This window comes from Dermacentor variabilis, chromosome 1 (assembly GCF_050947875.1).
Source record: "Dermacentor variabilis isolate Ectoservices chromosome 1, ASM5094787v1, whole genome shotgun sequence".
Classification (NCBI taxonomy): domain Eukaryota; kingdom Metazoa; phylum Arthropoda; class Arachnida; order Ixodida; family Ixodidae; genus Dermacentor; species Dermacentor variabilis.
Window position 1 is genome coordinate 47,450,840 of NC_134568.1, and position 22,862 is coordinate 47,473,701.

Genomic DNA, 22,862 nt, shown 5'->3' on the forward strand with positions numbered 1-22,862 from the left:
TGTGGCTCATTGAGGACAGCCATGTTTGGTTTACGTTTGGCACATCATAGACGCCAAAATCGGAAGTAGTGGCGTCTACCTTGACATCCAAAAGCAAATTTGAACTGCGAGCCATGGTGACATTTAGAAGGTGGAGCTTTGTGGGCATGCCCTGCTCTACCACAGCCTTCGCAGTGTAAGGCATTGAAGAAGGAACAGGAGCACAGCGAAGAAGGTGTTTGATTGCCAATAACTCTGCTTCTGCTGAATGCATTTACATACTTTTTGCGGCAAAGTATTTCTGAGATCACCTATTTTAACTTCAAATGCATTTTGTCCGCATCGATAAAAATTGTGTCAGGACCCCTTTAACATGTACCCAACGCTTGGCACTGGAGCGTTTTTGCATTTGGTTTCCATTAGAATGTGGCCGTGGAGGTTAGGAATTGGACCTGCTACCTTGTGCTCAGCAGCAGAGTGCCGTATACACTGAACCACCGTAGTTGGAGCTTTTATGTTCACAGGTGGCAGACAAAAACTCATGCGATGTGCCACATGCATGTTGCACCGTCAGAAGCCCTGGTGCCTTTGTACTTATGGCAGCAGCCATGTGACATCTCACTCGGGGATACACTTTGGTTGTGCCCTTAGCTTTATTATTATGAACGGTGGATTATGGTTGCCCCCTATCGCTGAAAAAGGTTCCACAGAATAATGGAAAATGAACATTTAAAAAATGTTTTTGGGTATATATATGTCTTGTCCTAAAGAGATATCAGGACACAGGACCAGTGCTGTGTCCTGCCTATATTGCATCCTATGTATTCCCTAAGACTATTGTTTTATTTTATTTTCTTTCTTCCTATTCAGTGGCATAACTAATGAGTTGATAGGCCCAGACAAAGATTAAAGATAAAAAATAAGGGTACCCAAAGAGTTTATGTCGGGGCTGTTATAAGAAAGCATTATGCAGGTCATTTAACTATGGGGAGACCACTTTTGAAGCCTTGCCTGTGTTTGATAAGCTTTTATAAATGCATGCATTTTTGCATTTTACTGCAACAAACAAAAAATTATCTTGTTATAGCTGATTGTCGGAGAAGATGGCTACACAGGGATGCTTTATGAGCACAGCCCCTCAGAAGGTCCTCCCGTGGCAGTGCTGGTGGATCATTGCTACAAGTACATGTATGTGCTGTCCACATATCTCATCAGCCAGAAGCTTGTGTAGAAACTGTAGAGCTCTTGGCATGCACTTTTGGCTGGCATGCTGGCAGTAGTTGCCCAATTCTGAGCTCCTTTTGCTGGGGACATACTTCCACAGCATTCGTGAAACAAGACTATGTAGTCCCATTTTTGCATTTTAATGATATGAGTGTCTTCTGTGTAGCACCTATCAATTCGTTTTTGTCAAGCCGTGCATTTGTTATGGTTGGTTTCGCCTTATCTAAATGACTAACCAAATTTTATTACTAGAATTGCATGACAGTGAAGTATTGTAGAATACTTTACATGTATAAATTTTAGCCTGGCTTTGATTTGGTGTAAATATTTGCTACATAATGTTATCTATAGCAGTTTGATTTCATAATTGAACCTTGCAGTGACAAGAAGCAGGGTTGTCCATCGTCTGGTAAAGCAGCTGACAAAATTCCCAAGAAGCTTGAATTTGTTGTGTCCCCAGACACCACAGATGACATTGAGAAAGCACGTTCTTCACTTTCTAGGTTGGTATAATTTCCTATGCAATACCATGCAACAAAACTGATGTTTCATCTTTATTTTTGCTTACTCATTTCTCTTGCATACAGACAGAATAAAGGTATGTATCGAATTCAGAGGAAATCACAGAATGTTTCAATGCATTGATAACTTGGTTCACAAAGATATATTCACCTAACGTGTAAGTCATGCGTCTGCCAATTTCCAATAAGCTTCCATGGTTGTAGCAGACTGACTGCTGTTATTTAAGATTATTGCCTTCAGTTCCTGCAAACACCTGGATTGAGCACAGTGTCGGTACACTCGTCTTATTGTCCTGAATATGTGACATCAGTCAGCATGTGCACTGCACTGTGGTTTAAGATATGAAGGAGACGTGTCATGCTGATGTGTGACCAACTGACGCCAAAAAGCTTCATCACACGGCGCTGTTTGCTGTGCGCATTGTGCACTGCACACACAGTGTACTCCTGTATGCTACGATATGACACTTATAGATCGATGAAGGATCGCTATAGGTGCTCAAAGCACACTGAACACATATGGCTTCTACAGACTGCTCAAAAACTGGACAGAAACAAAACAACTTATTAACGAAAGAAACTGGTAAAGTTTGTAACGGTGCTGTGCCAGCCATTGTGCATTTGCAGTAATGGAAGTATTCATCAATAACTTGCTGCAATGCCATATGTAAATGAGGAAGGTCAGCCTCTAGAGCAAGCCTCTACTTGCAAGGAGCAATTGTGGTCGCTCAAGGTATTGCTAGTTCAGTGAAAGACTTGTGGAAAAGCACACCCCATGGAGGGTTTCACATGTGATGTGCTTGATGGACTGAACTTGATATAGGCATGCATACATTTCTTCTGTTGGATGTAAACATTCAATCAAAATATTCTTGCTTGATATATATATACATATATATATATATATATATATATATATAAATATGTTTGATATATACACATGCATGCACATTTTTATGTAAGATCTGTGAAGTGCATGCCAGGGAATTTGCTTGCAGGCTCACAGCAGACCTAGACCTCTTCATCTACAAGTTTAAAGGATACGGAAAGGAATTTATCAAGTCTTGCAAGCTAAGTCCAGACAGCTATGTCCAGATGGCAATGCAGCTAGCATACTACAAGTGAGTATTGAAGTGAATCACTTGATGACAGAAAATATCCAGTGTAATGTATCTACATGTATAGACAATGCTTTCAGCAACTGAAAATTAAATGGTTACACTTACTTTTTACATGTCTCATGATACACTTGGTTAATTTTTCTTTAGTTTCTGCACTTGCCTGGTGAGAAAGTGGCATTATCGAATAAGTGCTCTTTGCTTGCATGTTGAGGTACTATCACACTTAATTTGGTTTGTAACATGAGAAGAATATTTTTCTTTTGTGCATGTTGGTGCTGTCATGCTGCCATACAGTGCCTGAATAAATAGAGAATGAATTCTCTATTTATTCTCTTCAGGCTAAACCCATTTTCTTCCAGTAAAATGTTGTTGTCAAGAGGCAGCATTGTTAAAGAAAGCACTCATATCTGCAATTAAGTATTTTGGTTTTCATTGTACCTGAGCTGGTCTCCAGATATCAGACAATGCATGCTTCCAGACAGTTGTCTTCTGCTATTGCACTCAGACGACCCAGTTAACATTGAACTGCAGAAAACTGTTGAACAACTCTCCATGATAAGACGGTTGGATTTAGTTAGTTTTGCCTCAGCAACAGAGCAGAGGTGTAACATCAGGTTCTTCTGTTCTTCTGGTGTTTTTCCTAATTATATGCTTCAGATGGGGTGGTATATAGTAGCATTTGGAGTGCCTAGTGCACAAAGAGGAAAATCAGTTTAAGGAAAAGGAAGTGGCAGCTGATGTTAACCTATATTTCAGAGAGGTCTCTTGAGCCAAATATTGGGTGATTATAACCAATTTTCTAACCCGTGAATACAGATATCACTCTTCACGACAGGTTTGAGCGGCACATGTTGGGTAACTCGCAGTACACTAATGCTGGCCATAATTGTGATTTGCATGAGATCATCATTACCTGGCCTAGTAGACCACTTGAGGAAATGTAATATTTAGCACAATAATGATGTGAATTCCGGTGGTAATGTAAAAGATAGAAACAAGCAAGAAAATAATCAAGAAAAAGAAACATATCCTCTTCAAGCACCATGTAGAGAATGTACACATGTGTGCTTCCCGATGTACATGTATCTTGCTTGGTTGACCTTGCCAACCAGGAGAGCAAACAGAATATGAGTGCAGGGTCTGGTGTAGAAATACGAAATTGGCATGGCCTGGACATTTGGGATGGTCTGAAAATAACTTTTTTTATTTTACAAGAGAACTTGGAAGTAAACTAAGATTCACGCTGTCCACTACAAATATATGTAGCAGGGTGGTTCTGCATGCTATACAGGTAAATAATATGAACATACTGTCAATATAATTTGTTCGCATGACTAGAAATACAAGATTAAACAGATCTGCTGCACTCAATTTGACATAAAAACATAAATTTTCTGCAAACACACTGCGAGTGTTTCAAGACCCAAACATATAAACAAACAAAACACATAAACTGTGTAGATCAACTATGTGGTTTCAGTTCCACCTTTCGGTCCCCTCTCTGCACAACTGCACAAAATATTGTTTAAATTTTATGGAGGTTAGAATTTTGGCAAATTTTTCAGGTGCTCAAGAAAAAAAATAAGGGAAAGAACATTTTCTTTTCTGGTACATGTTTTTTTTCCCTACCATTCACATCTCATTTCTGCCATGTCCCCATCCTTGCCTCTCCACTCTTTGCACCTAAAGTGCGAGCTAAATGGGGGGGGGGGGGGGGAGGGGCGAGTGGGTGCAGATGAGCATGCATCTTCTTTTAGCCTGGCTGTGGCTGCCCGTGGTTGTCAGTGTGACCGAGCATGTATGCGGCTCGCCCACCTTATCTTGGAGGTAATCTGCGGTGGGTGCAAAGTATGGGCAAGCCATGTTCTCTGTCTTCTCGGTCATTTATGTGCTGGAGGTCACGTTATCTCAGTGTTTGCTCTCTTCTGCCTGTACTTCTCATGATAGTGTGTCCAGCCCCATCAGTGGAGTGTGCATGAAAGTGTTACAGGCTTTGCTTTGTATCGTACTACTAATGTGAAAAAAATCTTCAACACGGCATTAAACTATCTATTTGGTCGCCGACTGTCTAATTCAACAAAATAATTTTTTTCTAATTGTAATTTTTTTATTATAATTGCCTGATAACTCGGAAATATTTACGGCTCCTTCCGTGTAGGAGAAATCTGTCGGCGACTGTACTTATTTGCACAAAAGGCTGAATTTAAATATAGCTGAATTTCAATATAACAAAGTAAAGTTCCAATTTTACCGACTTTGTTATATCGAGATTTATCTATATACACAATGTGTGTTAGGAAAAAAAAAGACCGGAAGGTGCACACCTGGGTCATTGCTTATGGCACTAGTTGGGGGGTCAGGTATCATGTTCTTGCATTTTTTTCAATGGTAATGATTTGTGTCAAGCAAATTTCTTGCATGGCTGAGTGTTTACCAAATGCACTGCAGATGGAATTGTCATTTTGTTTCCATGCCTGAAATATTTTTGAAAAGCACAGTGTCCATATGGGGATGCACCGAGACATGCTGAAATATTTAAAATGTGTAATTTGTTCTGTTGTGCCTATTTTTAATACTGCTGAAGATCAAACAAATGCATTAAAATGAAGTTATAAACAAGCTGAATTAAATGGCTCATTTGTTAAAGTGATATAAATTGAAGAATGTTTTTTTGATGCAGCCTGTGTGACTAGTTTGTCAAAGAAAGTATATGCCCTGCTCTGAGTTGATACTAGTTCTCGATGGTAAAAATAAGCTGAAATGAAGCAGGTTAAATAACTTGCTACGACTTCGGGTGCCAACAGCTTCTCAGAAAAACACTTTATTTGCGACAAATTTGGAGATAGGAATGCAGCGTAAAGGGAGGGGGCCCTCATGGCAAATGCTATTGCATAATATTTTCGTGTGTGGGATCTGCACATTTTCTTTCTCTTTCGCAGCAATTAGACCTCCTATCTTCATGTCTATGTCCCTCATTCAGGGATGTTGTGAATCGACACCTCATTCAGCTGACGGGAGCTCAGACCTCCACAGCTCTGCACACTTTTAGTGAGAGATATAGAGGATCTTGCGCAAAGCTATTTATTATTTGTGCGGTTCACCACACATGCCTGCTGACATGCATGAGGTGACTGAAAAAGAAAAAGAAAGCATATATAACAAAGGCACATGACTTCCTCGTACTTTGGTGCGAGCCTCTGGTGGAAATCCAGGAGCATTGTCTACACATATTAAAGAAATTTTAGAGGACGTGCAAGCTTCACCTTTGAGAGTGGAACGCGATAGCATTTAAAGCTCCCTGACTGCTTCTCACGCTTCGCGGCAACAGCAGCTTATATAACCATAATGTTTTCCCGGAAATGCTGGCGGCAAACGCTATGCACGAAGGCGAGTTTTGTGGTTCTTTTTTTGATAGAGCTGTAGGGAACCAAGTGAGCCGCGCCGCTCCTGCTGAGACAGACCTCAGACGGCAGCTGGAAAATGCTATCACGTTAAAAGGGGTTTGTGTTTGAGTTTCCGCATAACAGAATGATGTTTTCTCGTATATTTAAATTACAATCTGATGCTGTCATATCTGTAGGTTGCATGTAAGTTGTACTTTACGAACTTTCTGATGCATTTTACTTTGAGAAAATAAATTAGTTCAGTAACGCCTATGCGCCATGCAGACGGCCTGCTTGGGTCGGGATGTGTACTTCGAGATGATTTTCTCGACCGGAGACACCAGCACCGGCACCGGATTTCCTGCGGCACCGGGCCCTTAATACTATTGCGTTAAAAAACCTAAACCTAGAAACGGCTTCTTGAAAGTGCTGATAATAAATTCGAACTTAAAAAAAAATTATGCAGATCCCACGATAATTGGTGGTGATATTGACAGCAAATGTTTAATTTCTTCAACGTTTTGTCCAACACGAGAGTGTTGAGTTGATGTTAAACATTACCTTGTGTGCACCACTGCTGTTTGTCTGTGTAGTACACAGAACAACCAGGGAGAGGTGTTTTCGTGAGGCGTTGTTGCGCACCATATCTCATGACCTCTGAGAGGGTTGAGCATTGTCATTGCCTCACATGGCACATCACATCATGGCAGAAGCATTAAACTTGAATTTAATTATGGGGCTGTACGTGCCAAAACCACATTCGGATTATGAGGCACGCAGTAGTGGCGCACTCTGAATTAATTTTGGCACCGTGGTGTTCTTTAACGTGTCCCTAAATCAAAGTGCGCGAGTGTTTTTTATTTCACCCCCATTGAAATGCGGCTGTCTCTGTCAAATCGGCAACCTCGAGCAATGCCATAACCGCAAAGCTATCGTGGCGGGCACAGACGTGTTGATCTGACGTGCGACCGCTTCCTCTGTGTCGCCTAGACCCTGCGGTGCACTTTAATTAATGCGGCTCTGCTTCTGCACGGCTTGCGTAAGTTGTCCACTAGGCATATTTGCATGATTTTATTTTTTAGAACTAGCACAAACGCATTGTACTGTACCTTGAATTTAAGTTTATCCAGCGTTTCCTTGCCTTCTCACGTCACATTGTCCCTATCTGCCCTTTCCCCCTTATATTTGTGTGGGAACTGAGAGCGAAGAGTGGCAAGGCTGTTATTCACTCGTTTCGTGATTGTGTCAGTTCTCACCTTTTTCTACCTCATCTCCCCCTCCTCTCTTCCATTCTATCTAGCGTCCCTCTGGATTTGCACGTTGGTAGGAAGGTAAGGGCTTGGGGGGGGTCACAGATTATTACAGCGGTCAAGAGGCTAATGTGGCAACGACCCGAGAGCTCCAGAGGTCATTGTGCATATTTGACGCGTTGCGGTCCAAACGAGTTCCTTGTGTCTCTTTTCTTCTCTGCCATGCTCCTTCCATGTGTATACACGCTCTGAACCACCCCCCAACGTGGTGTGCTGGACAGAAGCAGCAGCAGCAGTGGGAAAGTCGAAGGAAAAGGCAAAGAAAGCTTCACTTTAAAAAGTGATTTCTCCCCTGCTAACAACTCAAAATTGGAACCTGATTTTTACCCCCAGTGTTTTGAACACTAAAGCCCCAAAACAAGGGGCCCTGTACATTAGTTATTGCTGGTTCCTTTAACATGTTGTTACGAGCCACCTCCCTGAACTAATGAAGAGGACGGTGGAGCTCCAAAGCGGTCGGTGCTGTGGTGCGATTACCATGGCAGATCAGCCCGAATCTGCTTCTGTGCTTGGACCACGATTGTTTTAGGTTATCCTTGAGACCCTGGAACGTTTAATGTAACTGATGACATTGACGTTGAGGAGTGGCTGACGCAGTACGAATGGCTGAGTGGTCATAATCATTGGGACCTGAAACTCATGCTGGCCAATGTGGTCTTTTATCTTAATGGAACGGCGAAGTTATGGTATGACAATCATGAGGCCGAATTTGTGAGATGGGATACATATAAGCAAAAGCTACGTGGCCTGTTCGGTAAGGCCTCCAGTAGAAAAATCGCTGTGAAGAAACAGCTGTCAACTCAAGCCCAAACGTCCACGGAGGTAAACCTGTCGTACATGCAGGATGTGCTGGAGCTGTGCCAGGTTGGTCTGACAAGGTTGGTCACGTCCTGAAGGGGATAGTGGACGACGCATTCAATCTGCTCATATTGCAGAAATTGTGCTATCATTAATTCCATGATCGAGGAGTGCTAGAGCTTTGAGCAGGCCAAGAGCCACTGTATTGAACGACCATTCGCCCGACTTCCCAACACGACAGTGACATCTTTATGTGAAGAGCAGCTGCCATCTCAGCTTTCACCGCCTCTGGCCAAATTGACAAGGATTGTCCACTACAAAATTGAAGCTGTTTCACTAGCGGTTTCACCCGTCAATGCCATCATGTGAAACGAACTCGCGAATCTCAGGGTTCAGGCTGCTTGCCCAGTGGTCAATCCTACGTCTGCTTCTGGGGGCCCCGACATCGTTCCCTCTTTATCACAGTTCCACGATCTCGGAACCCTGCTGATGGGAGAACTGAAGACGATCGGCTTATCTTCATGAACTGCTGCCGTGTCGGTCTCGTTGCTCGCTACTGTAACAACTGCTGGTTCTCTCAACGTATTCCATCCTTTTCCCAAGCTCGCTGCATTGAGTGCAGCCCTTTTGAGCCACTATCTCCGGCATACCCATACAATCCTGATGCTACCATGACATGGTTCAGCTGCTCGCCGTCACCAGTTGCGTTCCAAACCTTTCCGCCATCCTTCACAATCACTGGGACCTGGCAGTCGTGCTGGCCAATGGGGTGTTTTATCATTTTATCTTAGTGGAATGGAGAAGTTGTTTCATGACAATCACGAGGCTGAACTTGAGAGTTTGGATACATTTAAGTATAAGGGGGCTTCGTGACAAAAGCTCCTGCTCCCCACCACTTTGCTGCACAATGTCACTGAGCAACCATGGCTCCTTTACTCCAGAAAACCAGGAAGATGCAGTGCCCAGAGGTAACACTGTATCCACGACTCCCCCCCAAAACCTTCTAGTTACTCTGCCAATTCAACAATGTATGCTAGACGGCGACATTGATGGCGTGACCATCTCTTCACTTCTCGACACCGGGGCTCATATTTCTGTCATGAGCTCTGGTCCTCGCCGTCGCCTAAAGAATGTGGTCACACCTGCTGTAAGAGTGGCTAATGGAAGAACTCCTGCCATCCTTGGAATGTGCACCGCCTGCATCACCATCGCCGGTCACCCAAGTTGTGTTTTATTTGCCATTATTGAGCAATGCCCATATGATGTTATACTTCGTATGGACTTTCTAACAACTTATTCTACCCTAATTGACTGTGCAACTGGCCTCTCGCAGCTTGAATTACTTCACCTAGTCAAGGCACCAACCACGCCTTCGGCCTGTCTCTGCTCTCTTTACTATGTGCCCATACCTCTCCAAGCCGCCATGTATATTTCCATGATCTAGAGCTCTTCTGTGGCTGATGCTATTACGTGCTCTCCTCAGTAAGACATTCTGCTCGCCAAAAACATTGCTGTGCCTAACACTGTAACTGGCAGTTGCATCTCCATTCCCATTTTAAACTTCAGTGCCTCTCCTCAACTAGTTCCTGCACTTGTTGCCATTACTGCTACCGAAGACTCTGAGATTTGCGCGTTGGATACCACCAGTCCCTTCAGTTTGTCCTTTATTTGCACCACAACCAGCACGCCACACGATGCCTTTGTCAGAGTGATCCCCACTGACCTTTCTCCTGCTCAAGCTACCGACCTTCGCCATCGCCTGGACTCTTACCATGACATTTTCGACTTGGATGATCATTCTCTGAGCCAAACGTTTTTTGTCCAGCATTGAACCAACACAGATGATGTGAGCCCTATCTGCTTCTGTCCCAATTGTGTCTCCCTCACTGAACGTCGTGTGATCCATGGTGCAGTTGACAAAATACTCACAAAAGAGGCTATCGAACCTTCTTCCAGTCAGCGGGCGTCACCTGTGGTGCTAGTCAAAAAGAAGGATGGCAGATGGTGCTTTTGTGTTGACTCCCAACACTTGAACATCACGTGTAAAGACGTATAGCTGCTGCCCCGAATTGATGATGCCTTGGACTACCTCTACGGAGCCACATACTTTTCCTCTATAGACTTGTGCTCTGGATACTGGCATATTGCTGTCGAAGCCATTGTCTGCGAGAAGACTGCATTCATCACACCAGATGGACTTTACTAGTTCAAGGTTAGGCCTTTTGGATTGTGTAATGCCCCCGCAGCCTTCAAGCGGATGATGCATTCTTTCCTTAAGGGCTATAAGCAGTCTACTTGTTTTTGCTTTCTACATGATGTGCTTGTCTTTTTGCCTACTTTTGAGAGCCACCTGACCTGCCTGTCGGACATTCTCATTGTGTTTTGCCGCACTGGCCTGCACCTTAATTCCTCCAAGTGTCATTTCGCTTGATGTCACATCACCATTCTTGGTCATCTTGTTAGTGCTAGTGCTCCCCAACCTGACCCTGACAAGGTGCATGCCATCCAAGACTTTCTTGTTCCTCGCTCAGTCTAAGATGTTTTTGAGGTTCATAACTTTGTCAGCTCATGCCCTTACTTACGCCGCTTTGTCAGGAACTTTGCCAACAATGCCAGGCCGCTTACTGACCTACTCAAGGAGGACATCTTTTTCTTGGGGTCATGAGGAAGCTGCTAGATTCACCTGGTTAGTTTACTTACATCATCGCCCATTTTGGCGCATTTTGACCCGTTGGCTCCTACAGAAGTTCGCACTGTGGCCACGGCATAGTGACCGAAGCATAGTGGTACAGTGGCCATGGCATAGGTGCAGTCCTCGCCCAATGCCAGCACGGTCAGGAACATGTCACTGCCTACACCAGCCGCCTTGTCGTTGGAGGGGAATTTTTTTGTTAGCTGAGCACAAATGCCTCGCTTTAGTCTGGGCCGTGACGAAATTCTGCCCCTACTTATGTGGCCGCACATTTTCTTTCGTCACGGGCCACCAAGCCTTTTGCTGGCTCTCGTCACTGAAGGATCCTACAGGAAGGATTGGTTGCTGGACATTACGGTTCCAGAAGTACACCTTTGACATTTCTACAAGTCTGGCCAGATGCACCAAGATGCTGACTCTTTATCATGCTACCCTGTTGACACTCCTGACACTGCCGAGCATGATAGTGATGACTTCGTCATGGCTATTTCAGATCTGGCCAACATCTGCACTGAACAGAAAAGTGACGACATGCTACGGTCTTTAATTGACCGCCTCCATTCTCGTCAGCCCGACCCATCGCTCCGTCTGCTTGAGCATCACGATAATATTCTTTACTGTCCTAGTACCACTCCTGACAGCCTGGAGCTTCTGCTTGTTCTCTCCAGGCAACTTTGTGATACTGTTCTCAAATAATTCCATGGTGCCCCAACCGCTGACCATCTTGGAATATCCCGCGCATACGACTGCGTGCGGTGCCGGTTTTTCTGGCCTGGTCTGTACCAATCTGTTCGATGCTACATTGCTGTGTGTGACCTTTGTCAGTGATGTAAATGGCCCTCGACGTTGCCTGCAGGCCTTTTGCAGCCCATTGACATACCCAAGGAGCCATTTTACCGCATTGGTCTTGACCTCCTCGATCCATTCCCTATGCCTACTTCAGGGAACGAGTGGGTCGCAGTTGCGAAAGACTATGCTATGCATTATGCCATCACGTGAGCTCTGCCGACTAGTTGCGCCACTGACGTCGCCGATTTCCTAATTCTGAATGTTATCCTTCATCATGGTGCCTAGGGGCACCATGATGAAGGCTGCTACTTCCCGATTCCTCATGATAAGGTTCAAAGTCATCAATGACCTCCTTCATTCCTGTTCTGTGGAGCACACATCTCTGACGGCGTGGGCTCGTATCCCACCTGTGGCCTGGTGTTTTGTCATCACTTTCATTTCCATTAATTTATCATTTTTTAAATTCAATAATAAGTACAAGTAATTTCCCCTTTGTTGTCCTTGGTGACTGGTTGTTGGCTTCTTATATGATTATATATATATATATATATATATATATATATGTGTGTGTGTGTGTGTGTGTGTGTGTGTGTGTGTGTGTGCGTGCGTGTGTGTGTGTGTGTGTGTTCTGCACCACGCAAAGACAAACTCCTAGCACTCTCCAGAAAAGCATGCTTTAACAACAAGGATGCACGATGCACATTCTTACGTTGCCTGAACAACGCTTTACCAAAGTTTTTCATTGCTAAGGTGTGCAGCCACTTCCCATCAAATTATGTTACCATCCTGTGCTACTTTTAAAAATGATGATATTGACAACAAAGACTATAACACTTCATTTATAAATTGATGCGTTTATATAACATACGTTGTTGATCTAGTTGGTACATGGCTTGGAAAAACTAACTTCGCTAAAAACAGGACCAAACAAAAACAAGACCATGCGCTGTCTTGTGTCTTCTTGTTTAGCCCTGGTTTCAGCGTTGTTTGTTTTTCCAACCATTTTTATAAGCAGCGTTTACTAGCCTATAGGGAACAACATACCGTATTTATTCGATTCCAACGTGCCCTCGATTGTAACGCGCACTCGTTTTCCGCGACCAAAAGAAAAGGGAAAGTAAAAATGCTCTCGATTGTAATACGCACCTGTTTGCCGAGACTTAAAAAAAGGACAAGTCCTTTGCAGTACTGCACACCTCATTCTTTCATACAGAAATACAATTTTCTCTCATTTAGAGAAAACAATGATTTACTCCCAATGCTCTTAAGTTGTGATAAATAAAAAAAAGTCGCAGTTTCACCTGAACGGCGAAGCATTGATTATGATAGCAAATTAGCAGACAGCTATACGAAAAATTAAGGATAGTAGTTTTATCGGCCATACAAACTTTTAACCATTCGCTTACTAGCTAAATTAACAAGCATGGTGTTATGCGTGCACAAACAAACGAGACCACATCCCACTCAATGACCATGGAAACTCTTTATCAAAACGCTGGAGCAAGGAAGTGCAGTAGCAGGAGCGAGGGAATTGACCTTTGTGCAGCCTCTCGCTTCAACGCAAACTAAGTGACAAAAACACAGTGTGGTGCACCTAGTTGCGTAGACTCTTGTCTCTATCGCAGATCGCTTTCAAGACAGGGGCCGTGCGGCCATGTCGTACATAGCAGCCACTGGTGTAGAACGCCTCTCCTGTTTGCGCCAGTCCCGCACGGAAGTTTCGGGAACTCAGAACACCCGTGATGCGGCCCGATTTATGCCCGTCTCTGCACACGTGATCACTTTCCTTTTAATTGTGGCGTCGTGATGAACTTGGCATGCATTTGCAGTCGGCACTTCCGTGCTAATAGAACAAACGCAGAAAGCGGAAAGATGGACGGTGCACTAACGTAAGCCAAAGGAAGCATTGCCTAAGCACACATAGTGCAGCATATGGAGCAAGCTACGGCAGCTAGGCTCGAAGCACATACAAGGCAGCAATTTTGAAATGCCGATGGCGATATGGTAATGCAGATTTAGGGTCGCACTCGGAAAAAAAGTGCGCGCTAGATTCGAGTAAATACGGTAACTCATTGTTGCCCTTCCTTTGCAGATGTACGCTGCGCATGCACGAGAGATGCATTTTTCCAACCAGGATATTCTCATCCACAGACTAGCAGAACAATGCATTCTTACCACTGAACAGCTTCGCCTTTACCATTCTGAACCTCACTAATGCCAATGTTGATGCTCGCCACAGGAATGGGTGCCTAAGAGCTGCACTCCAAAAGGCAAAGAGCAAAATGAGACTTGTTGCAGGCCAGGTGACAGTGGAGAAAAGCATTGTTTTCCAACCAGATCTTCTAGTGATTGGTTTGGCCACAGCTACTTATTTCTGGAAGAGGGCGGACACTATTTTGCAGGTTCATCAGCATCATCAGCCTGGTTATGCCCACTGCAGGGCAAAGGCCTCTCCCATACTTCTCCAACTACCCCGGTCATGTTTGCAGGTTGCCTATTACCAAACCGCACTTCCATCGTTGTGACCAGTGACCTGCTGTCCGACTTGTTTGAAGAGATGTTTGGAGGGAATTTTCGATCATGGTATTGTAGTCCTCATCATGCGACGTATGTCATAATTTGATCACACTCGGCAATCGATGAGGCAGACAGTCCAAAGCAGGGCTGCTTTCTGTATTAGATGCATTCGTCAAAATTTCGGCATCTGTAGTTAGCAGTAAGACGACGGCTAGCAGTTCTGAGAGATTTGGATGTGTCGTGTCTCCTGAAACCTAGCGGTTCTGAAGTCTGCAGAGATGTTTTGTAAGGATGGGACTTCCAGCAGCAAGCAGTGCATGTTATGACAGGGTAGGTGAATCACAGCTAGGTGACTGGCCACGGCCATCTGGTGTCGAGGGATCGGGCTGTGACAAGACGCTCTTCCTTTGTCCATAATTTTTCGCCACATTCATTCTTGACGCCTTTTATGCATGTCCCCTCCTCCTCCTATCTATGATCCCACTACCCTCTTTAAAACTCTTTTTTTGTCAATCACTGTCGCACTCATAACATTCACCAGGTTGTTGAACAGCATGGTGGTTCCTAGTATTTCTATATTTCTGTTTACCTTTTGAAGGTGGTGCCGCTGTGTGGACGCCACAGACATTCACCTACCTCCCTTCCCACCTGTTTGTTGTGGCTGTTTCTTGGCTTCTCTGTCCCTGTATCCCTGTCCTTGATATATTTTGCCATACGTGAGAAACGGGACAAGAAAGAAACACCTACAGGATGATGATTTGCGCACGGCACTATATTAATTGCCGTGGGTAAATCATCGTCCTGTAGGTCTTTCTTTCTTGTGCTGTTTTTTGAACAGTATTCGTTCTTAAGAACATGTACAAACAAGCCCAGCATGAAGCTCACCTCACATTTCTTTATATAATGAAAGTCAGAGACAAGGGATAGAAAAAGGAAGAAAGACAAAGGAAGTGTAGTGGTTATTATGTGTTTCCTAGGCAAGGAAGTTGCAGTACTTTCGGAATGCTTATCATCCGTGCAGCATGGTCAACAATTTGGTCAAGTACCAGAAATGAGAAGCTCTTCATGGCATGAAGACATGGTGGGGAGCAACAATGCCCCAAGTTTTAAGCATGTGCTCATCCCATCTTTTTGTGTGTGTACCTTTTAGCACTAATCCCCTTCAACAGTTAGGGTTAACATGATCCAGAATGAGGCAGAGACGCACCTTGGGTGAGGCCGTAATGTTCTGCCTGCTACAGACACACTCTCCTCTCCAAAACTGGTGCACTCCTTGCACCCATTTGGCGCAAGGAGTGTAGTCCTAAACATAGCGGTCCTAAAGATTGGATTCAGTGGAAAGGGGGTCCTACTGCTTAAAAATTTTTTCGTCGCCTCTTTATCCACACCTCATATATGCTTGCAAGTAACATATTTCTGCAAGCAGCAAGGTCGTGCTACACATCTCCTAACCACAGAACATCTAATCAGTGGTGCATTTTGTGTGCACAACTGGTGACAGGCACAAAGCAAGGGCTGGTAATTCTCCAGAGAACCATGAAGTCAACATTCTTTCAATAAAGAAAAATGTGTGGTTGCTTCAGGCAGCTTTTTTCATGCATGTCAATTTTCCCCTCAATAAAACTTTTCTCTCTCTCCACTCCCGTTATCGCTATGTGCCTGTCATAGGCATACATGCCTGGGGGGAGTAGTGGCATGGGTGAATAGGTGAATGGACATGGGTGTTCGCTTGGAAAATGCCTGGAAACTGGCCGTGAACGAAGCTAAGGCCCCGAAAATTTCAGGTATCTTACTAGATACAATAGCCCGTTGGCTTTCACCTCTTTAAATGGGCTATTTAAATTGTCTGCTCGCTCTATTCATGCCCACTAGCCGGTGTGTCCCCTGCATGGTGGGCAAAATGTCAGAGTAAATTGCTCTAATATTAACTATTGTATGTACTGTAATTATTGTAAATAGGCTGTCTATACTTTTTTGCTGCCTATTCTGTGCATTCTCCAATTCTGTTCCCTCTTCATTGCACCACTCCGCTTTCTGGCCAATGTTCAGGTTTCGGCCATTGCCAGTGAAGCCAGCAGAATTCTTTCTTTCTTTCAACAAGCACAAATGTAGTCGCTTTTTCCACAATGAGAGGCGAGCTGACGCAGACTCGTAGTAAGCAATACCTTTCGCTTATTCATTCCTGGCTCAATGGTGAAGGTGTTTTGTACATGTGCATAGGAGAAAGGATATCGCCCCCATGACACCCCCCCCTCCTTCATCCCCCCCTTCGGACCGCCACTAGCCAAAGCACTAGCCTTTGACTTGCTTTCACGTCCAACCTTTCCTTTTCAGCAATGTCGCTGTTTCTGAGCTCGCCTAATGAAGCTTTCTGTTCCGTTTGGGGTTTCACCAGAAAATTTTTTTTTTTTTTTGGGGGGGGGGGGGGGGGTTGGAGTGGGGGTAGGGGGAGGTCCAACTCCCTTCGGCCCGGCTGTGCCCATGGTTAAATGAACCCAAAAGTGCTGTCAAACGGTGCCGGAATACTTGGTGCAGTAACACATGTGCAGAAGCTCCTCTCCAGTAGCTTTCCTTTCATTCCCACAGAACATTGTCTGTGAAGCCGTGAGAGTTCACAGATAAAAAAATTATTATTTTCAAAAATGTTTTCTATGCCTTCATAAGTAATCCATGTGGGTCTGAATACTTTTTAGAAGTTTTTCTTTGCGCTGCAAGGAAGGAAAAAGAGCAAACGAACAAAAAAATACGAGAGGCCATATAAAATATTTGTTGATGGTCCCTTTATGTAGTTAGGCCTTTTAAGACTACTCATTGGTATGTGTTCAGTTTTGTCCTAGCAAAGGGAGCAGCCTAAAAACTGATAGGCTTAGTAAAGTATGAAAATGACCATCCAAAACGGGCACATTTGTAACGTGTGAAAGACGTAGCAGGCTAACTAGAATATCGATATTTGTGGAACTAACAGAAATCATAACCAGAAATTGCTCGTTGTGAGCCTGCTATATAATGCCTATGGAATTTAATTTTTTTACTTGCTTTATGTGCTTCTTAACAGGATTTACAAGGCACCCGGTGCAACATACGAGAGTGCTTCCACACGGAAGTTTATTCACGGGCGTACCGAGACCATCCGCTCAACTTCAAGTGAAAGCTTGGCTTTTTGCAAGGCTTTTGAAAGTAGTCAGACGAAACTTTCAGAAAAGGTAGAGAGTCTACGGAAAGCTGTTCAGAATCACAAGGACTATACAAATTTGGTAAGAATGTGCACGTCTTAATGAACTGATCAGACTTTTTTTTGCACAGCAAGACATACTTTATTGTATGTTGATCACTTCAACTTCCTCCTGTGTGCACCGTTTGGTGCGGGAGTGATCATGTAATCGGAAGGCTCAGAGTTGCTTATAAGTATGTGCAAGTTCTTTAGAATTCTTGTAGTACTTTTCCTTGTGTTGGCTACCAGTAATCCGAGGACAGAGGCATTCAAGATTTACAGGTGCTAAAAGCAGCATTGGCATCCTCTATCTCATCATGATTCTTTTTTTCAGCTTATGCAATGAAAAGTGATGGAAAGATACAGTGCCAGTGGTGCTTTTGGCATTTGTGATACTTGTGCACTCTGTCCTCAAATTTTGAGCAGCCAATGCAGAAAATGTTACTGTTAGAAGAAGCTTACAAAGTACTATGTCACATGTGTCATGGAAGTTGTCTAGGAAGTTCTTCTGACTTATGGAAATAAATGCATGAACCAAGCTGGCCTGTGCATAACATAAGTGCACGCTGGAGCATGATTTGTTCGTTGGGAATATAGGAAGGCACACATATACCGCTGCACTGCCTGTACTGTGAGCCACACTTTTGGGAAGTTAACACTAACAAAGAATCACAATGATATGCAACCATAACTTTCACAGGCATTTTTTTATTTAAAAGATAGCCATTAATTGCCTTAGCAACCGTGATTTTTTTTGTACCTTACAAAGAAAAATTTGCTGGCATAATGTAGGGCAGATGATATATTTGACAAGCAGCAGCGCCAACTAGACAAGCAAGCAAGAAAAAAGAGGCTCACAACACAACGCATATGTTGTGATCTCTTCTTCGTCCTTGCCTAGTTGGCGCTGCTATTTGTCAAATATGAACTTCCACCAACTTGCTCAAGTTTGCCTACTGTTGTAGTGCAGATGAAGGAATTTTTATAGCTTTTTTCTTTTATTGTATGTGTGGTGTACGAGAGAAATAAAAAGGAGACATATAGAAGTCTCGATTCATGCACCATTTCGTGTAGAGCATTTATATATTCAGTCATGAAATTTAGAATAAATTTTTAATTACTGCATGTCCTGTCTTTTAGTCTGTTTTTGTTTTTTAGTTCTGCACATTATTTCCTGTATCTCTGCATTCATGCCTGCAGCATCCCTCATAGCAAAGCTGTTTCTTTGGGACTTCAATATATTAAGCTGCTAGAATGTGCAGTGAGTGATGAGAAAGAACCAGAAACAATGTTTCACATACATTTATTAGCTATACTAAGAATTCTGAATTTAGGAAAAGGTGCTGTATGGTAATGAGTTATCCTGTTTGTTTCTATGCTTACAACATTACTAAGGATCATGAATTTTTTTCAAGTTCTGGCTTGAAATTTAGCATTTTTCTCATATATTCTCATCAAGGCTATTAATGGACATGGTGTGGACCGGTTGTTGCTTGGTTTGAAACTTATTGCCATTGAAAATGAAATTCCTGTGCCTGAAATATACACAGATCCAGCGTACAACATGAGCACCGAGTTCAAAATTTCATCCAGTCAGGTAAGTTGTTTTATTAAATTTATTAAATGCTCCAGTTAAGTGCCAGAATTTCACCTAAGAAATTTCGTGCCTTAAACCATTCTGCTGCATGTTACTATTTTGACAAAGTGTGCAACGTAATGGGCCCAGAATCTAATGCCTATGTTTGACTTAAATAAGTAGAGGCTCTCAAACGTGCTCATGTGATAGGAAGAGATCTAAAGAAAAGGGTGGTGGGAGCGGGAGAGAAAAAATTGGCAAAAAAGTTCCATGATCTTTCTTGCAAAGGAAATAAATAAATGAGAAGCTGTTCAAGCAAAACATGTTGTGTGTTACATTTAAAGCAGTTTATTTTTCTTAATGCACAAGAAAGACCTATGGGCCACTTTTGTTATCCATGCCAATGTCTTGCTTCATCACATGGGGCTGCATGTGTAAGTACCACCGTGTTGGTAGTTGAACTTGGTCTTGCCTGTGAAAGAACTACGCTTTTCTAAATTTATCAGTGCGCATCTTTTTTGTTCAGGAGAGTGAAACTAACAAGTACAGTGAATCCATCATCACAACGAAGTCACTTTATTCGAATTATCACTTTAATCAAAGTGCCACATGGTCTCGACCCAAATGCATGCATTTTAGGCTAGAATACTTGAAGACTACAGGCAGTGGGCTTTTGCCAAGTACCATGAGTGAACCAACAAAAGTTAGGACGTTTGAGGCTTTTGAGCGATAGCCTGGACCTGTGCATGTTCCCTTCCTCACAAACAATGCAGACAGAGTGTAGTTGCTGCGCCACTGTGGGTGCATGGCGGATAATATCGAGACTTTAGGCGTGTTCAGTTTTGGCAGTTTTTGCAGCTTTGGCGAGTGTCTTGCTTTCATTATCATGCTGTGCGCATGTGCCACGGTAGTCATTGCTCCAGTGTGCATATTGAGATATAGAAACTTTAGGCCTGTTCAGCTTCGGCAGCTTTGGCAAATGTCTGGCACGCAGCGTGGGTGCACTGTTTTTCATATTGTGTGGCCTATCTGTCGGGAAATCTGCGGGTGGTTCAGTTGGGTATTCTATGGTTTCCCGTGCATGTTATGGCTTCACCGAGATCGTCACATAAGGGTCGTGCAAGGTTGAGCAGGAGGCCCGCTTGATTCACGCAGTGGAAAATGGCAACTAGAGGAAGTAGGAAATTACAAATAGTTTGGTCGTTCTACTATGAACGTTGTCTACCATAATTAAAAACAAGCAAGCTGTGCTGGACCAGTTTGAGAAGAGCTTCTCAATGAAGAGGAAATGCATCCGTGATTAAAAGCACCCTGAAGTCAAAGCTGCCCTTGTCGAGTGGTTGAAGAATGCTAGAAGCAACAACTTGCCTGTAAGCAAGCAAGCACTGACTGCAAAAGCAGGCAGCGGTGCTGGCCTTGCAGACGAGCAAGCCAGAGTTCAAGTGTAGCAACGGTTGGTTGAGAGATTTAAAAAGCAACATGGCGTGTCTTCCAAGTTGATTTTTGGCAAAAGCAGAGCTGTTGACTGTGACACTGTGGACTCTTGGCAAGAGTGTCATCGCAAGAGTGTCATCTGAGCATCTTGGTTGATAAGTATGCAGACACAGGCATTTGGCAACCTTGGTGAAGCAGAATTTTATTACAAGCTTTGCCAAACCGCACCTACATGACAGCGGATGGTTCCTCAGCTGGAGAAAAACAAAGTGAAAAGCACGTCACAGTGTTATTCAGCTCATATACTACCAGTGAAGACAGGCTGCTGTTGCTGATATTAGGAAAAGTGGAGAAGCTGTGGTGCTTTCGGAATGCAACAATGCTGAAAGACTGCATCTGCAGCAGTAACACACAAGCTTGAATGACGGCAACTCTCTTTAAAGATTATATGTGCCTCTTCAATCAAAGGTTTGAGTATGAACAGCAAAATGTGTTCTTGTTATTGATAACTGTCCATGCCACGAAAATATTGAAAATAACATTTAAATTTTTTCCTGCCAACACTACGTCAATTCTCCAGCCAGATAGATCAAGGTGTAATTGAAGCTAAACATAAGCTTTGCCCAAAAGCTTTCTGCAAAGGATGCTTGTTGCCTACAATGTTAACAAGAGGTACAGCATAGATCTCCGTGCTATTCATTTGCTCTCTCATTCAGGGAAAGAACTGTTGCTGACAATGATTGCCAACTGCTTTGCGCATGCAGGGTTTTCCCGAGCACGCATACTTTAGGAGTAACCAGAAGATGATCCGCTGGTGTGCTACAACCTATGCAGAAGTGCACATGAAATGATCGGAGAGTGCTCTGAAGATGACTTCAGCTTGTTCGTGTTCGCAGACGCAGCTGTTCCTGTTATTGTCCCTGTCATGGATGCCAAGATCGTAGATGTAGCGTTAAATCATTTCAATGAATAAATGGCGACAAATGCAGAACCTCGGGAGATACCAACAGCGGTATCTGGTAACATCAGACAGCCCATAAGTACAGTACAAAAGCTGGGTGTGGAAGTTTAGACAGTGCTTTTCAGTGGTTGCTGACTGAAACAGCCACTCCAAATCTCATGTACAGTTATGCAGATAGCACTTTAGTCAGTTCAATAGGTTTAACACAACTAAAGATGCCAATGTTTGTAGTGCAAAGTTGGCAATTTTATGAATTGATTGAATTGATAGACACTAAGTTCATATGGAAATGCAAACAATTGTGTCGCTTCTTAAGTGATGCTATCGTAAGCATGCAGTATAGCAAAGCAGCAGCTAGCTGATAATGTTTGGCAACATGGTTGATCACCAATATGTATCGCAGTAGTACAACCCCGCAGGGGCGTCTGCGTCAGCAGGCGTTTGGTGTGTTGCGACACCACGTACCCGAGCACACGAGGGTTGGACCCTCCCGCGTGTAGCCGTGCGCGGCTTAGCCGTGTCTGGGGAAAAGGGGATCCTGGGGGTTGAGCTGATGCCGGGTGTTTGGACCTTTAAGGCCCCCCGGCGGAGGCAACACACCTCTTTGGCCTCGGCTTCACATAGACGGCACTCTCGGGCTGACCCACCCGGGGGAAATCGGTAGTCGCCTTTTCCTGTCTCTCTCTCCTCAAACCTTCGTCTTTATCTCTCCCTTTTTGATCTTTCCTGTCTTCTTCTCTCTTCCATTTACTTCCTTTCTCCACGGCGGCAAGGGTTAACCTTGTGTATGTGCCCTCCCTTGGGTATAATATATTAGGTTATAGTGGCAGTGTACGGTTGGCGCCTGCAGCCTTACCCGTTTAAGTCCTGCAGCGTCCCCAAGTTGGGCTCCATGGTGGGTGGCCGCCATTGCTGCTGAAAACATACAAAACTACTATGGGAACACCCGCATTTCCCCGCCTAGTTGATCGTCACCCTCAGAAGAGGGGACGCACCGAAGACTTAAGCACTTGTTTCAACCGCACGAAAGAGACCTACCCAAGATACCACGTAGTACACAGTGAGAATCCTGAAAAACAAGCTAGATTTATTTCTCCATTCACAGTAGCAAAATCTTTGACCGAAGCCTTAGGGTCAGGTTATAAGGTAACGAAAATGGCTAGCGGAGACCTTCTTCTTGAGATCCCTCAGAAACATCAGTACGAGAAGCTTGGCAGTCTAGTGACATTTGGTAACATACCAATCTCTATTTCACAACATCGAACAATGAACAGCTCACGGGGAGTCGTGTCAGAGGCAGACCTCCTAGACTTGACAGAAACTGAACTCCTGGAAGGGTGGAAAGA

At 43.8% G+C, this 22,862-nt stretch overlaps 1 protein-coding gene across 2 annotated transcripts in view; it reads left to right on the forward strand.

Annotated features, from left to right (window-relative positions):
* The window catches only part of LOC142577251 (carnitine O-acetyltransferase-like), a 68,473-nt gene that overhangs the window by 36,381 nt on the left and 9,230 nt on the right, over positions 1-22,862 (forward strand). The window contains exons 9-13 of one of the 2 annotated variants that reach the window (XM_075687085.1): positions 1,067-1,167; positions 1,584-1,706; positions 2,723-2,845; positions 17,390-17,588; positions 19,005-19,142. In XM_075687085.1, coding sequence (XP_075543200.1) covers positions 1,067-1,167; positions 1,584-1,706; positions 2,723-2,845; positions 17,390-17,588; positions 19,005-19,142 — 684 coding nt within the window. The remainder of the gene's footprint in view (positions 1-1,066; positions 1,168-1,583; positions 1,707-2,722; positions 2,846-17,389; positions 17,589-19,004; positions 19,143-22,862) is intronic. The other variant, XM_075687086.1, reaches the window with a different exon arrangement.